The sequence below is a fragment of the Scyliorhinus torazame genome, chromosome 4, assembly GCF_047496885.1.
Source record: "Scyliorhinus torazame isolate Kashiwa2021f chromosome 4, sScyTor2.1, whole genome shotgun sequence".
In the NCBI taxonomy this organism is placed as follows: Eukaryota; Metazoa; Chordata; class Chondrichthyes; order Carcharhiniformes; family Scyliorhinidae; genus Scyliorhinus; species Scyliorhinus torazame.
The window spans coordinates 107,156,683-107,174,869 of record NC_092710.1 but is presented as its reverse complement, the minus strand read 5'-3'; the positions used below and the strand labels follow the sequence as shown (position 1 = coordinate 107,174,869).

Sequence of the window (18,187 nt, the reverse complement as noted above, 5' to 3'; positions counted from 1 at the left end):
AGGGACACTGTTACTGCTCAGCTCAGTACAATGACATACCATGGCAGGACGATGCATCTTACCAATTCACGTTTGCAACATGGCTTTCGGGACAGGTGCCATCAAGAATTGCTACCATAAGCATTGGAAAAAAGCAACAGACTCCAAATAAGTCAATGAAGTGATTTGAACACTTGAACACCTCCTGATGACCAAACACCAGGACACTGACAGCGTTCACAAGGGAATGACAACGTCATCATTGACACTTCTATACTAGACCATGTAAATTCATGCACTTTGGACTCTTAACTTTTATTTTGCATTGTCTTGTCCTCAAAGTCATCGCAACAGTTATTTGGTCTTGTATACTATTGTACAGTCATCACAGTCATCATAACTTGTACAAGCATCACTCATCTACCTAGTTTGTTCAATTTTCTTTAACACTGTACAGAAAATATGTAACACAAAAAAGGGGGGATGTGGTGATATATATCACTGTAAGTACACAAAGGGTTAATGTGCATACACTACACCTAGCTAGACACTAGAGGGAGCACAAGAGACTTGACACACAGACATTCAACCAATAGGTCAGTAAGATAGGACATGACCAATGGGCATTCACGATACACATAGAGGTGACACTACACAGGAGGGCATTACACCAACTCATATAAAAAGACACATCACACATGCTCAGTCTCTTTCCAGTGGAGACACTCAGTGAGTACAGACACAGGGTTGATTGAACATCACACCCACCACGTGGATTGTAGCAGACTGGTTCATCAGTCTGAGTAGCTATAGAAGGATTAACAGGAGAGTCGAATCCAAGTAGGAGAATCGTTAACAGTAATAAATGTGTTAAAGCTATCTCCAAGTCTGAACCTTCCTTTGTCAGAGTGCACATCAAGGAAGCAGCTTATGCTACGTCAAAATCATAACAAAACAGTGTTTAAGCCATGGGAGCAATAAGCATTGTCAACATTGTCCTGATCAAAACTTTCACAAAATAACTTTACCTGATTGTATCTAGTGGATAAAGGTTTTATTAAATTTTGAACTATTTAATGCTCAACTCCAAACAACACAAAATATTAGCGGGATGATTTTCTAGTCAAGTGCCAAATGGCCACATTATTGGCATTGAACACAAGACACCAAGGAGGCAGAACCATTTTCAGTTTTGTGTTTCATTAACATTGTTCCAGAGAACTATAGGTGAGAAAAGAGCAATCCAAAAATTATGCCTGCAGCATCCAGCCAGCCAACAAGTAAAGTTTGTTGGCAAATGCCAGGACGGAGGTTATGAACAGACCTGCTGCAGCCTTGAAGAGTTGTGTGCGACCTTTAGAAGCACACCTGCCCATAAAATAAGCCCATAAAAATCCTTTGAAATAAACAATAAGTATATATTTTCAGTCTGACATTCAATGGTCTCTCCAAATGCTGTCGGTTAGGCTGCTAACGTCTCCAAAGCTGAAGCAAAGAAACACAAATTATTTCAGCAGCACAGAACCTGAGTATTGCTGAAAAGAATGTAGCCACCTGGATTGGCCACTTCCCGACTTAAAATGGAGATCCACAAAGGCTGCAGGGAAATTCAGCCAACACAGGCAGAAACTAGCAAGTGCAGAAATCTTGTGTATTAGAACTTGCAAAAGCCCAGACAGCACTGAAACTCACAGCCATCTGCATACTAATGAGCGATCCCCGGGAACAATCGAAAGATTTAATGTGAATAAGGCCAAGCCAGACTCCTCGGCGCCAGCAGGAGCCAAGACAAAGGAAGGCCAATGGACACTTAGGGACCGCCCAGCGATCAGGGAACAACTCCAGTATTGGAGAAATTGATCCAAGTGATCGGAACGCAGTCCAATCACTTGGAACCAGGTACGGGGTCTGCCCAAAGGGGACGGAAGCCCCTGGGGACTATAAAATAGAGTACCCAAGTTCAAATCGTCCTTCTTGGCAGGGTCACTCAGCAGTAAATCAACCCTTCAAAGTGAACTGCCCAAGCTGCCGCATCAACCAAGTTAATCTCCAGTCAACACACACTACGAGATAGGCGCTCCTAGCTACCAGTCCATACCAGCTTTTGAATCCTGCAGTTTCAGAACCCAAACGAAAGGCCATTTGTTCCCCTGACGTGGTGGGCCAGTCCAAAGCTATGTATAGGCCTTTTAGTGATAGAGATAGTTTGTTAAGTAGAATTTATGCATGAGTAACGATTGACTGTGTATAATAAATGTGTTTTGATTTGAATCTTACTAATTGGTGTGTTGAGTTATTGATCAGTACTTGAACTTGAACCTCGTGGCGTAATCATAAAGATACCTGGTGACTCTAGAGCAAAGGTTATAAAACAGAGCAAATTGAACCAACCAAAAGTTAGCAACAAGAGAGACATATTATCAAAACTTTTTGGTTTGCGCTCATCAGTACAGCTACGCAAGATAATCCAACAGTAAAGGAAACAACAATATATACTGCATGAGAATGGAGTGTGATTGGTTGGCAAATGGGCCTGATTGGTAGAGGTGGCCATGAGAATGCAGCAGGCAACAGTTAACTTAACTTCCAAGCTTTTGTTTCAAATTCAAGCCTGGTAGGTCACCTCTGATTGGTCAAGGCATTGCCATAGGGAATGAACCAGGCAATGGCTGTCCCCAAGGCTTTTGTTGGAAAGAAATAATTGTGGACATGCTCCTTCTTTCTGCAAAGGGCAGGGCCCTGTCTGTGAATGTATGGAGCTTTTATTATGTGTAAGTGGACTACACTGCTAGCCTGACTTGTTCCCTTTGCAAGTTTATCTTGCATAGCTGCCCTGATGAGTGCAGGATGAAAAGCTTTGATAGTATGTCTGTTCTTTCAGCAATATAAATGACTTCTTTAGCAAATATATTTATAATTTTCTGTTTTATTTGTCAATGTTTTAAATTCCATATGTTATCAAAGACACTAGGCTGGATTATCTGGGTGCCCAACCACATTTTCTCGGCAGCGCTCCATTTGCTGGTGGCGAGATTGCATACCCCCACCGCTTGATAATGGGATTTCCCATTGAAGCCACACCGTACCGCCGTAAAACCTGCAGGCGGGGGTGCACAGCTGGCAGGAAAAGTGAATCACAATGGCTGGCGAAATTTGGTCACAGTTTGATTGATCTGGCTATCGCATTACCAATTTCTTTGGGTCTTAGACCCATCTTTTTAGAACTCTTTTTCTTCTACATTGTATAATTTGAAATATTCATCAGATGCTTTATAATGTATTTAAGTAATACTGCAGGAGATAAATTACATTTTATTGATGAATCTCTGTTAAAATAATGATGTTCAATAGCTGGATATAAAGCAGAGAACTGGGGCGGCACGGTGGTCAGCACTACTGCCCCCTGGCAGCGAGGACATGTGTTCGATCCCAGCCCCAGGTCACTGTCCGTGCGGAGGCTGCACATTCTCCCCGTGTCTGCGTGGGTCTCACCCCCACAACCCAGAGATTTAGCGTGACCAATCCAACTACCCTGCAGGGTAGGTGGATTGACCACGCTAAATTGTTCCTTAATTGGAATTTTTTTTTTAAATAATAAAAAGGAAAACTTACTGGACCCAGAATTGGTTTGCATAAATAAAACTCACACAGCTTTGAACCAGAAATTGTCATTACCTTCACTCCCCGTAATCCCCATATGCCTTCATATCCTGTTTCACCTTTGTTTCCCTAGAAATTATAATAATAGTAATTCATAGTTTCATCAAAACAGCTTCTGAATCATAAAATATTATCAATTTACATCTAGATGCGATGTCAGTCAATGAATCATGTTTGCTCTTCAAATTTGTATTACAGTTAGAAAAGATTATTACATTTATTCATGTTATTTCATTCAATGACATGTACAATCCTACTATTAATAATGCCATTCATTGTTTCTTTTGTGGTACAAATCTTGGGACAATTATCACCCAAGTGGCCCAGTAGGAAACTAACGGATTGGCTCAGACATCTTTTTTTTACAGAACACCAATGTTACATCCCAGTCAATGGAAAGTAATATTTCAGCAGGGTGCAAAACAGGCACCTAAATTGATTATGTTCGGTCCAATTAAAATTAACCCCAGCCTAGATGTTAGAAAATTCTTTAGTTGATCTTAATTTACAGTAAATTCCATAATATATATTGCTAAACTTTATAAACATTTCAATCACTTTCTGTTATGAGTTTGTTAACTATTTTCATCATTCTCTGCCAATACAAATTGTTATCTCTTCTTCCATGAATCCAAGCCATTTGGTGAATTTAAACCTGAGACAGCGGGCAGGATTTTCTGGCCCTTCCCACCAGCAGGATCCTGCCGAAGACGACCCCCAGTGGTGGGTTCCCTGGCGGTGGGATGGGCAAACCACGAAACATCGTCAACATTGGTGGCCAATGGCAAGCCAACTCGGTCGCCAGAAAACACGTTGCGAAGGAGAGCATGAAAATCCCACCCAGGGTCTTTCTTTGCAGAGAGTTTATTGATTTAGTATAGAGGCAACACTTCTCACCCCACGGATTTATGGGTGTACAAATAACGGTCAACTGTTTAACGCCATAATTGCCATTAAACCATAAATGACATTAATTGCCATGAATATTGACAGCTACTGGTAGGTAGGGCTGAGTTTCAGAGTGCCTTCCTCTCTGTTTGTATTTGTCTCTGTTAATGCCTAACTCAACAACCTGACTGAGATCAGAAAATCATGCTTCGATCAATTGTGGCTACGTATTGATCCCAGTGTTCCATGGGAGGCCATACTGGTAAATGCTGTAATGCACCACAATACTACTGTCATGAACACCTATGCAATGAGCCAGTGGAGGGAAAAACAAGGATAAGAACAAACAACAGAAAGGGGAATAAGAGAAGTGATAGGTACAGAAACCAAGGGTCAGAATCAAACAGGGTCACAGTGTAAAATAATGAGAAGGGGACAATTAAAAAGATAAACCCTGGAGCATGGAGCATTTACAATAAAGTGATTGTGTTAATCGCGCAAATAGATGTAAATGAGTATGATATAGTCAGGATTATGGAAACATGTCTGAAGGATGACCAGTGATGGGAACTGGACATCCAGGGATATTCAGTATTTAGGAAGGACAGACAAAAAGGAAAAGGTGGTGGAGCTGCATTACTGGTTAAAGAGGAAATTGTGAGGAAGGATATTAGCTCAGATGATGTGGAATCTCTAGGTTAGAGTTGGGAAACACCAAGGGCATAAAATATCAATGGGGTTGTATATAGACTCCCAAACTGTAATGGCAATGTTGGGGATGGCATTAAACAGGAAATTAGAGACGCATGCGATAACGGAACCTCTGTAATTATGGGTGACTTTAATCTGCATACAGATTGGGCAAATCAAATTAATAACAATACTGTAAAGGAGTGTAATGATGTATGTTCACAGACTTCATTATAAACACAAAAGGTATTTATTAATAAGAAAAACTGTACAGAGGGTAACAGCCCCACTGCTGCCCCAGAGCAGCCCACCGGCTGCCCCAGTCCCTACACGTCTTCTAGACTTCTGCCGAAAAGAGGACTCCACCTCCTGGGTGATTACCCACTCTGGCCCAATTGGTCCACCAAGCCATGACATTCTTCTGCTGTGTTGCCCTTAAAAGGACAATCACAACAAATCACCACAAGGAGGAATTCCTGGAGTGTGTACGGAATGGTTTTCTGAATCAATACGTTATAGAACCAACGAGAGAAGGAGCCTTCCTAGACTGGGTATTGTGTAATGAGAAAGGAATAATTGGCAATCTAATTGTCTGTAGATGAGCGACCATAATATGATAGAATTCTTCATCAAGATGGAGAAAGTGACGTAGTTGATTCTGAGACTAGGGTCCTGAATCTAAATAAAGGAAACTACGATGATATGAGGCATAAGTTGGCTATGATGGATTGAGGAATGTTACGTAAAAGCATGATGGCGGAGAGGCAATGGTAAATATTCAGAGAGCGTGTGGGTGAAGTGAAACAATTATTCATTCCTGTCTGACAAAAAATAAAACAGGAAAGGTGGCCAAACCAAGCTTACAAGCGAAATTAGAGATAGCATTAGATCCAAGGAAGAGGCATACAAATTGGCCCGAAAAAGACAGTAGACCTCAGGAGTGGACTCAGTTTAGATTTCAGCAAAGGAGGACAAGGGGATTGATTAAGAAGGGGAAACTAAGCTTGCGGGGAACATAAAAACTGACTGTAATAGCTTCGAGAGGTATGTGAAGAGAAAAAGATTGGTGCAGATAAATGTGGGTCCTTACAGCACGAAACAGTGGAATTCATAATGGGAACAAAGAAATGGCTGACCAACTGAAAACATACTTTCCTTCTGCCTTCACAAAGGAGGACATAAATTACATACTGGAAATGTTGGGGAACAGAGGGTTTAGTGAAAGAGAGGAACTGAAGGAAATCAGTATAAGTAGGGAAATGGTATTGAGGAAATTGATGAGACTGAATGCTGATAAATTCCCAGCGCCTGATAAACTACACCACAGAGTACGTAAGGGAGTGGCCTGAGAAATAGTGGATGTATTGATGAACAGCTTCTAAGATTCTATAGACTCTATAACAGTTCCTGCGGATTGGAGCTAATGTAACCCCACTATATAAAAAAAGAGGTAGAGTAAAACTAGAGAATTATAGACCAGACAGCCTCATGTTAGTAGTGGGAAAATGCTACAGTCCATTATAAAAGATGCAATAGCAGAGCACTTGGAAAACAGGGGAAGGATCGGATAGAGTGAGCATGGATTTATGAAAGGGAAATGATGCTTGACTGGAATTCTTTGAGGATCTAGTTGGTAGAATTGATGAGGGGGAGTCAATGGATGTGGTTTATTTGGACTTTCAGAAGACTTTCAACAAGGTTCAACATAAGAGATTAGCGTGTAAAGTGAAAGCTCATGGGATTAGGGGTAGTGTATTGAGATGGTTAGAAAACTGGTTGGTAGACATGAAACAAAAAGTAGGAATAAATGTGTCTTTTTTGAAGTGGCAGTCAGTGACTAATGGAGTATCGCAGAGATCAGTACTAGGATCGCAGATGTTCAAATGTATATTAATGATTTAGATGAAGGAACTAAATGTAAGATCATTACATTTGCAGATGACACAAAGCTGGCTGGAAGGGTGAGCTGTGATGAGGATGCAAAGTGATTTGCAGTGTGATTTGGACAAGTTGAGTGAGTGGCAAATGAATGGCAGATGCAGTATAATGTGGATAAATATGAGGTTATGTACTTTGATAGCAAAAATGGGAAGGCACATTATTATCTGAATTGAGAGAGGCGAATGTGCAATGAGATCTGAAAGTAAGCATGCAGGTGCAGCACATGGTGAAGAAGGTAAATGATGTGTTGGCCTTCATAGCGAAAGGACTCAAGTATAGAAGCAGGAATGTCTTGCTGCAGTTATAAACGACCTCGGTTAGACCGTACCTGGAATATTGCGTGCAGTTTTGGTCTACTTATCTGAGATAGGGGGCAAAATTCTCCCCCAACGGCGCGATGTCCGCCGACTGGCGCCAAAAACGGCGCCAATCAGACGGGCATCGTGCCGGCCCAAAGGTGCGGAATGCTCCGCATCTTTGGGGTCCGAGCCCCAACATTGAGGGGCTAGGCCGGCGCCGGAGGGATTTCCGCCCCGCCAGCTAGCGGAAATGGCGTTTGTTGCCCCGCCAGCTGGCGGAAATGGCATTTGGTACCCCGCCAGCTGGCGCGGAAATGCGGCGCATGCGCGGGAGCGTTAGCGACCGCCGACAGTTTCCCGTGCATGCGCAGTGGGGAGAGTCTCTTCCGCCTCCGCCATGGTGGAGGCCGTGGCGAAGGCGGAAGGGAAAGAGTGCCCCCACGGCACAGGCCCGCCCGCGGATCGGTGGGCCCCGATCGCGGGCCAGGCCACTGTGGGGGCACCCCCCGGGGTCAGATCGCCCCCCGGAGCCCACCCACGCCGCCTGGTCCCGCCGGTAAATACCAGCTTTGATTTACGCCGGCGGGACAGGCAATTTCTGGGCGGGACTTCAGCCCATCCGGGCCGGAGAATTGAGCGGGGGGGGGTCCCGCCAACCGGCGCGGCCCGATTCCCGCCCCTTCCCAATCTCCGGTACCGGAGACTTCGGCGGGGGCGGGGGCGGGATTCACGGCGGCCAACGGCCATTCTCTGACCCGGCGGGGGGTCGGAGAATGACGCCCAGGATGTTTTTGCTATGGAGGGAGTGCGGTGAATTTTTACCAGACTAATTCCTGGGAGGCAGGACAAAAGCATGAGGGGAGATTGAGTTGGTTAGGTTGAAGTTTAGAAGAAAGAGAAAGGATCTCATAAAAACCTATAAAATTCAAACAGAACTAGACAGGGTAGTTGTAGGAAGGATGTTCCCGATGGTGGGGGAGTCACAGTCTGAGAATTTAGGATTGAGTTGAGCAGAAATGTCTTCACCCAGAGAGTAGCGGACCTGTGGAATTCGTTACCACAAATGAGGCCAAAATATTGTCGACAGGATTCTCCGTTTCTGAGACTGTGTTGATGCCAACGCAGAATTTGTGGACATTCGCGACAGCAAAACTAGCATCGCATCTGGACCAATTCTGCTACTGTTGAGGGGCTAGCACCGGCGTCACGTGGAACACAATTGATTCCAATGAGACACGGTGCTGGATTCGCCGGGTTTGTGATTGACACTCAGGAGGCTGACAAGCTGCAGCCGCATATACATACTTCACTCCCCACACACACCATCCTGGCCAACAAGATGGCAGCAAGGAGAGCAGCACCCCATTTCAACGACGCCGAGCTGGAGACCCTCCTGGATGCCGTGGAGGAGAGGAGGATGACCCTGTACCCCGGCCCGGGAAAGAGGCTGCCAGCTGCCGTGGCAGAGGCAGTCAGCACCACCAGTAACACCATCTGGACTGGCCAGCAGTGCCGGAAGAAACTGCACAACCTCCTCAGGGCGGCTAGGGTGAGTGGGCAGCATTGTGCCCCGGCACTAACCCGTGTCCCACACATGGCCGATGTGGCAAGATGCAGACGGAGGTGGTCCAGTACCAGAGGGAGATGGCACAGTCACTAGCTGATGTAACATAAACCCAGAAGGTGGTGGCACAGTGAATAGGTGATGGTGTGCAGTCCCAGACGGAGATGGTCCATTCCCTGTGCTCCATGGCCACGAACGTGCATCTCTGGTCGAGACCAGAGCTGGTCTCCAGGACTGGCAGCACCAGGTGGTGGGGAACCTCGGGGGTTAGCTCCCCTCACACCCCCGCCCAGTAGAGTAGCCTGGGGGCCATCAGGCACCCAGAGTGAGGAGGAGTTGATGGGGCACGTGCCGGTGACTTTCGCAGGGGAGGTGCCGGAACACCACAGGCCACCTCCACTCCTGCTATACCATCTGGGAAACCACCTAGACATAGAGTTAGGGCCCGCAAGGCCAGGAGGTGAGACACAAGTTAAATTGGCATGGATGCAGGGCACAATTTAGTTATAGGGGCTAGGGCACAAAGCTGTATAAATTTGTTCACAATAAACACCTGTTGCCACCGTTACAACCTGCCTCGATGCTCTGTCTGATGGGTGTGAGGGCTGGGGGGGGGCTGGTCTGAGCTGACCGGCTGGTGGGGGAAAGGGAGGGGGGTGGAGTGGAATGGTTGGATGTTTGTGGGGGGGGGGAAATGGGTGGATCCAGTGAGTGGCCTGGGCTCCACACAACCCCCACCCATACCATCACCGCCACCACCAGGACAGGAGTCAGACGTTGTCAAACGATGTGGAGCACCAGAGCTCATCGCATAGCGGGTTGTCACCATCCTCCATCCCATGAACCATCCGCTGTTACTGCCTACATAGGGACCGCACCCTGTAGTACAACAGGTATGTATCATGTAGGGGGTGGCAGGCAGGGAGTGGCTCGGGGTGGGGGAGGGGTGGGGATGGGTGGGGGGGGGATGCGGTGTCCATGCCCCTGGCCAGTCGAACCTCTCCACCTACCCCTCTAGTCGGTGAACCAGGAGGAAATCAGAACGTCTCATGTGCGTTGGCCTTAGCGCACACGTTGTGCTGCCTCCCGTGCCTGGGCTCCGTGTCCTGCCCACCCTCACCCTCCTCCGCATCCTCCTGTTGTACGAGGCCTGGTGTCCCTTCTCCTCCTCCAGCATATCGCCCCTCTGCTGCCATGTTATGGAGGACGCAGCAGGCTGCCACGATGCGGGCCACCCTCCCATCGTCATACTGGAGGGCCCCTCCAGAGCGGTCCAGGCACCTGAACCGCATCTTCAGGAGGCCGGAGCACCACTCGATCACGGACCTGGTCGCTGCATGGGCGTCGTTGTAGCGGATTTCGACGTTGGTCTGTGTCTAGATGTCATCAGCCATGACCGCGGTGGATAACCCCTGTCACCTAGGAGCCAACCCCTCAGTCTGTCAGCTGCAGGTGCTTATAGGTGGTCATGCATCCCGTCAATCACCTCCTGGACCCTGGGCATCCCGCCGATGGCAGCAAACTCCGATGCCTGGGCATACTAGTGGACTCGGTCCGCATTGAAGTGGATGTATTGAGCCGCCTGGAATATAGGGCCTCCATGACGGCGCGGATGCAGCTGTGCACCAAAGTCTGTGAGATCCCGGACAGGACCCCACTCGGCAACTGGAAGGACCCCGTCGCGTAAAAGTTCAGGGCGATCGTTACCGTGACGGCCACCGGGAACGGGTGTCCTCCCCATTCCTCTGAGGTGCCAGGTGTGCCATCATCTGGCAGATATGTTACACTGTCTCTCTGCTCAGCCGGAGTCTTCAGTGGCATGCCCGGTTCAGCAGTTTCTCAAATGACAGGCGCCAAAGTGGGTGGTCAGTAGGTGCACAGCAAGTTGGCTGCGGTAATGGCGGTCCGTACCTGGGCACCGCCCCAGTCCCATGGAGGGTCACACTGGCCACTCGACCTGTTTCCCCCCCCGCCCCCCCCAATCCCCCTGGCAGGGCCCTCCCCACCGCAGCCAGCCGGACCAGTAGCCCGGCAGCCTGCAGTCACTCCTCTACATGTCATGATTTTTGAAAGCACAAGTGAACCGCGCCGTCGGGAACTCGGCCCATCAGAGGAGGAGAATCGCAGAGGTCCCGGTGTTTACTGTACTTGCATTCCGGTACGCATTAATGCCGTTATTGAGGTAATGGAGAATCGCGATTTGGTGCCAATTAGGCACCGGCCAATTTTGGCGTCGGAACCTATTCTCTGCCCAATCGCGTTTCGAGATTTCAGCATTGGCAAAAGGAGAATCCCACCCTGTATGTTTTTGAGAATGAGTTAGATATAGATTTTGGGGCTAAAGGGATCAAATGATATGTGGGCAAAGCAGGCACAGGTTACTGAGTCGGATAATCAGCCATGATCATAATAAATGGTGGAGCAGGCCCGAAGGTCACATGGTCTTCTCCTGCTCCTATTTTCTATATTTTTATGTTAACTCCTTGCTTTAACATACCTTTTCAGCTTGTGCTCCTGTTTGTCCTCTCAGTCCTGGTGGTCCTGAAACTCCCTGAAATAAAATGAAATAATTCCTCAGAATCTATTCAAGCTTAAATAACACAATTCTGTGTACAGAAATCTAAAGTATCTACTGTGAATTCACCTTAAATCCCACAGTTCCTTGCAATCCTTTATATCCTTTTGGACCATCTATACCCTGGGTGAAAGAAAAACGTATTTCCATTAATGTGGAGTAAGTCCAGTCTCGGTAATTATTTAGGAAACAAGAGAAAAGTCAATTGGACGTTGTGTTTAAAGATATACCCGGTGGCCTGGCCTTCCTTCTATTCCTTTGTTTCCTTTTATTCCAGCTATTCCCTGGAAAAAAGAAAAGTAGGCACTTGAGCTAATTTAAATAGTCATATATATCCAATGCTTAAAGTGAAGTAAAATGATAAAAAACTTACCAAAGGTCCAGTGTCGCCAACTCTTCCATAGTAACCAGTTAAACCCTACATCAAGACAGTCAGAAATCAGCAAGCAAGAATGCACGAAAATAGATAGATATGTTAATCATTTTCAGAGCTCTTAGGTGCTATAAAGGTGCTTGACTGATTTTCAATCTTTTCATGCAACAATTTAAGCCTGAACAAGCTATTTGGGCACTGGCCACATCACACATTTAATTTAACTCACTAAATGATAGACCCCCGTAGATTATAGGATAACGTGAAATGAAGTATTAAGCACGATGCAACAATGGCCATCACTTTAAATTCCAATTTGGTCCTAATTTATTGATTTGAATTGAAGAGGTTTGGTTCAATTTCTTCCTGCTTTATAAACTTATAAATTATATTAACTATCAGAAAAGATTAGCACATTTAAGGGTTGATGCAGAAGTTGTTTTTTTACAAAATATTCCATGGATATAGTTAGTTTTAGATTGATGTATTAAATTCTCTTATTATTTAATTTATTCTCTAAATACACTGACATAAAAGATACTGGGCGCGATTGTCCGCTCCCGCGACGGTTGGGAGGATCGCCTGGGTCGGCAAATTTTCCAGCGACGCCGGTCCGACGCCCTCCCGCGATTCCCCCAAGCAGCGAGAACGGCCCCGTCGAGTTCCACACGGCGCAGGCCGGAGAATCGCCCGAGACACCCAAAATGGCGATTCTCCGGCACCCCTGCTATTCTCAGGCCCGGATGGGCCAAGCGGCCAGCCCAAAATGGCGGGTTCCCCCCCGGCGCCGTCCACACCTGGTCGCTGCCGGCGGGAACAGCGCGGGAACGCTGGGGGGGGAGGGGGGATCCTGCACCAGGGGGGGCCCGCGATCGGTGCCCACCGATTGTCGGGCCGTCCTCTCTGAAGGAGGACCTCCTTTCTTCCGCAGCCCCACAAGATCCGCCTGACATCTTCTTGCGGGGTGGACTCGGAGAGGACGGCAACCAAGCATGCGCGAGTGATGCCAGTTATGCGGCGCCGGCCGCGTCATGTATGCGGCGCCGCCTTTACGTGGCGAAAAGGCCTGGCGCATGTAAATGACGCGGCCCCGCTCCTAGCCCTGAATCGGTCGGGATAGGGGCCGTTTCGCGCCGTCGTGAACCTCGACGGCGTTCACGACGGCGCGAACACTCTGCCTCCATTTCGGAGAATCCCGCCCATGGTCTACTTATCAACAGTTGTCATTTGGTATTTTCTGGACCTTCGGATGGAGGCATATTTTCAGCAAGATGAGATATGCACTTGTTCCCAGCACAAATACCCAAACCAGTCCCCATCCCATCCATTGCCACACCCACACCCCCACAAACATCATTCCTGCACTATTTCTAATTCCCTGGTCTTTAGATTTATTAGGCTGATTTCCCCACCTGATTTGTGACATGACTACAAATGAATGGGCGCATTTTATGGAGGGTGAGCAAAATGGGCACGCGGAAGGGCATGTCCCCAAGAACGGCATGGTGGCACAGTGGTTAGCACTGCTGTCTCACAGCACTGGGGACCTGAGTTCCATTCCAGCCTTGGGTGACTGTGTAGAGTTTGTACATTCTCCCCGTGCCTGCTTCGGTTTCCTCCAGGAGCTCCAGTTTCCTCCCACTGTCAAAAGATGTGCAGGTTAGTGGATTGGCTATGCTAAATTGCTTCTTAGTCCGAAGATTAGGTGGGGTTACAGGGACAGGGCAGGGGAGGGGGGGGTGAGCCTAGGTTGAATACTCTTTCAAAGGGTCAGTGCAGATTCAATGGGCCGAATGGCCTTCTTCTGCACTGACCCTCTGAAAGTTTCTCTTTGAACCCACACCACATCTGCCAAGAGGCAAATCTAGTCCAATTATATTTTTTCTTGATAAATTTAGAGTACCCAATTCATTTTTTCCAATTAAGGGGCAATTTAGTGTGGCCAATCCACCTACCCTGCACATCTTTGGGTTGTGGGGGTGAAACTCACGCAAACACGGCGAGAATGTGCAAACTCCACACGGCCAGTGACCCAGAGCCGGGATCGAACCTGGGACCTCGTGCCGTGAGACAGCAAGGCTAACCACTGTACCACCATGCTGCCCTAGTCCAAGATATGTTTGATTGCACCCTTGGAATAAACGTTTTTACAAGATAAAATTATTGCAATTATTTTGCATTGCTGATCCCATGTTCTGTGACATATGAATAGTAAAAGTAATCTTTTTTCCCTCAATGCCACAAATCACTGAAGACATCTGGGGCGGGATTCTCCGACCCCCCGCTGGGTCGGAAATCGCCGGGGGCCGGCGTGAATCCCGCCCCCGCCAGTTGCCGAATTCTCCGGCACCGGATATTCGGCGGGGGCGGGACTCAAGCCGCGCCAGTTGGCGGGCACCCCCCCGGCGATTCTCCGGCCCGCGATGGGCCGAAGTCCCGCCGCTGTCAACCCACGGCAGCCGGCGTGGATTGAACTACCTTTGGGACGGCAGAACACGGTGGAGCAGGCGGGCTCCGGGGTCCTGGGGGGGACGCGGGGCAATCTGGCCCCGGGGGGGTGCCCCCGCGGTGGCCTGGCCCGCGATCGGGGCCCACCGATCCGCGGGCGGGCCTGTGCCGTGGGGGCACTCTTTTACTTCCGCCTTCGCCATGGTTTCCACCATGGCGGAGGCGGAAGAGACCCCCTCCACTGCGCATGCGCGGGGATGCCGTGAGCGGCCGCTGACGCTCCCGCGCATGCGCTGCCCGGCAAAGTCAGTTTCGCGCCAGCTGGCGGGGCACCAAAGGCCTTTCCCGTCAGCTGGCAGGGCGGAAATCAGTCCGGCGCGGGCCTGGCCCCTCAAGGTGAGGGCTCGGCTGCTCAAGATGCGGAGACTTACGCACCTTTGGGGCGGCGCGATGCCGGACTGATTCGCGCAGTTTTTGGCGCCGGTCGGCAGACATCGCGCCGATATCAGAGAATCCCTCCCCTGATATCCATTTTCAGGTATTGCCTGGAGGTAATTTCTTAATGTGGGACATAGCCTTCAGATAATCAGAAATACCCTAAGGATGTAATAAGTGGACTACCTGAGACCCTTGCCTTCCAGGCTTTCCAGCTGTGCCTTTTTCACCTTTCTCACCCTGGTGTGAAGATAAAAACACTTCAAATTATTTGTGTGAAATAAAAGATACAGTCCTCCTAGTCCCCTGTGGATAGATGACATCCCTGCTCCTATCTCCATTTCCTTCACAAAAGCTTCCAGTGAAGACCATGAACATTGATCACCCCCTGAAAATGGATGCAAAAATCATAATGTTTGAGTATCCCTTATGTGTTGCTTCCAGAGCAGGCAAAAGGGAATCTGTGCTGCCTGCTCAGTAATGTTATTGTAGTGTGCAGCCAGTGGTAATTACACTTTTAGAGTAACTACATGTCTGAGAAGCAGGTGCAAAATTATGAGAGGCTATCACTGCTTACACCAGCCTGCATCTTTTAGAGGTGCATTTTAGCTGGAGCAGCAGCTTGTAATCATTCTAAAAGGGAGTCTGATCTGGAAAGGTGCAATCGGGGTGCAAAAGATTTTTAACGTTACACTGGAAGCCTCTGTGGAGGAATTGGAGGAATTGGAGAGGAGCTCATCTCTCCATAGGAGGCCATCCAGACAAACCTGGCAAAAGCAGTGGGATCAGACAGCTGTGACAGTTATTGCCACTGGATGCAGTGCCACAAAGAGTTCAATGGCACCAAACAAGTCATCAAGATCAGCCAATGTGGATCAAGATCAGCCAATGTGAAGGACACTGAATTAAAAATAATGGATGTGACCGGATTCTGGGATTCCAGGCACCCCCAATTTTCACCAACGAAGAATAAGGATGAATCTGGGGTAGGCACCACTGCAATTTCCATGGAGTTGGGCCAGCTTTTCCATGACTCATGGTTCACGGATCACAGCAGAGTTGTGATTCATAGTCTTGATCAGGAACCTTTTGAAAGGCAAGTTCAAAAGGTCTTACCCATGCCCCTTTCATGCAAACTCAATTCCCCCATCCACCCTAATGGCCCATTATAGCCCCCATGTCAACTCAATACCAATTCATGCCCTCTACACCCCCCGAATGTCTCTTATAGTCCCATGACAACTCACAGTCCATCCATGCTCATTCATCCAGATTACACTGTGTACAGAACCAATGAACCCAATAGTAAGCAATGACATGTGTGAAACTGCTGAGAAAAAAACTGATGCATAATTATTTGAGAAAAAAACTAGTGTTCCTACAACTGTATGAAAATGTCCAATAAACAGATAATTAAAGTATCAATAACAGAAGCTTTAAGCACATAACACATCTTCATCTTATGCAAATAAACATTGAGACATTGACAAGAGTGATCACAGACAAAATAACTCATTATAACCACATAAACATGTCAATCAAGCTTAGGCAACATTTTTCCCAGCTGCGTAAACAACCTCCAATTCACATAATTATTTTATGGATCCTTTACGTGTTACTTCCAAACCAGGCGACAAACTTTGTGCTGCCTTTTCATTGATGTGATTGCGGTGTGCAGCCAGTGGTAATGGCGGTTTTGAGTAACTGCAGCTCTGAGAAGCAGGCACAGAAGGAAAAAACACCCAATGTTGGGGTGTAAGTTTAGAAAGCTGTCATGCAAACTCAGCTTGCTCCCACGCAGGCCCAAACTATTGCCATCAAAGCTGTGAATCCCAATGCCCAAAAAATCTTGCAATCCAGAAATCTTCCAATGCAAGATAGGATTCCTGAAGTGCTGTCCTTGGGGACTCGTGGAGGCACTGTGAATAAAGAACTTGCTTTCCTCTCTCTTTATGACAGCACAGGTCTTTCTTCCACTGCAGCTACACCAGTGCTCTTGCTGTTCCCTGTCAACCAGCCAGTCCAAACTGCTGTTGCCTAAGCCAAGGTGATGCATTCCAAAGTCAGGTGTTCTGGGGCCAGAGCTGCTCAAGGTTATCGCAAGGTCTTTTGCAGTCTTCCCTGCCTTCCACTAAGCATGCTGAATTCACTTGGCTGTGATTGCATAGATGCGTGGGAGCATAGGTCAGGCAAAGGCAAAGATAACAATAATTAGGGGAATGCACAAGGGTGATTAATTGATATTTGTAAGCACTATGGCATGATCTCAATTATAGATTTTCTTGGGAAATCTTTTTGTTGTGCCTTTATGTTATGTTACGTTCATGCAGGCACTACTCAGGAAAGGCGTGTGTGGGACTGTTGGTGAATGGGGAATTGGAATTGTATTTACTGGTATTGCAGTCAGAGGAGATGATCATGACCAGCCAGCCCAGAGTTGCGATGTTTCCCCTTTCCTGACCTCTTCCTCCTACTCCTCTTGAGCTGTTTTGCTATATAGCTGGTGGCAAGGGCTGTGCCCTCATGATGATGAGTTTGTGCCAAATGCAGCATATCCACATGAGGTTGACATGCTTCCTTGCCGAATACTGCAGGGCTCATCCAAAACAATCCAGGCAGCAGAATCTTGTTGAAGTACCCCAAAGGGCTGCTGCCCTATTACATTCCATGTGACAGTGTGGCTTACATTTATACACATGCTGCCCATGTTTCAGTAGGTTGGGCACCGGAGTCTGGCTCCATATTGTCAAAGGATGTGGCTTTCCATCTGAGAGGCATTTTTGTTGTTGAAATCAGGTAGTAAAGCAGATTGCAGCAGAATGAAGGCAACATGACTTTCTGGGCTACCTGCAAACTAAACTGCAATTGGTTGCACGCCAGCTGGACATTGAGGATGTGAAATCCTTTTCTCTGTCTTCGATTTCCTTGTTGATATGTAATGCCTACAATGTGACATCAATAAAAATCTGCAATTCTGCAAAGCCATGTGCTTGCTCCACCTATTTCTCACTGCGAAAAGAGAAGGTGATGTATTTGGCTCTCTTAGAATATAGAGCCTCAGTGATCTCTCATTTACAGGATAGATGGAAAACTGGGAGATGTTGCAAATGCTGTATGATCCTGTCTGGAAGGAACCAATCGCATAAGGTTTCACTGTAGCGGTCACCTTCACAACCACCGGCAATGCCATCCTTGCCATGCTTTGAGGTTGCATTTATAGCTGCAGAGGTAGCAGATTTCAGTGGGGATGTTCTCGGTAAAGCAGAAACTGTTCTTGTTTCTGAGGTTGGAGAATTGCCTCCTGAACATTCGGGGCCAAAATGGCCTCTCACTGA

General features: G+C 47.5%; 1 protein-coding gene across 4 annotated transcripts in view; it reads right to left on the bottom strand.

Annotated features, from left to right (window-relative positions):
- LOC140410379 (uncharacterized) overlaps positions 1-18,187 on the bottom strand; it is a 215,954-nt gene that overhangs the window by 115,088 nt on the left and 82,679 nt on the right. For all 4 annotated transcript variants that reach the window (XM_072498434.1, XM_072498436.1, XM_072498437.1 and 1 more), the window contains 6 exons: positions 15,039-15,092; positions 11,970-12,014; positions 11,827-11,880; positions 11,666-11,719; positions 11,519-11,572; positions 3,655-3,708 (listed from right to left, as the gene is read on the bottom strand). In XM_072498434.1, the coding sequence (XP_072354535.1) occupies positions 3,655-3,708; positions 11,519-11,572; positions 11,666-11,719; positions 11,827-11,880; positions 11,970-12,014; positions 15,039-15,092 (315 nt within the window). The remainder of the gene's footprint in view (positions 1-3,654; positions 3,709-11,518; positions 11,573-11,665; positions 11,720-11,826; positions 11,881-11,969; positions 12,015-15,038; positions 15,093-18,187) is intronic.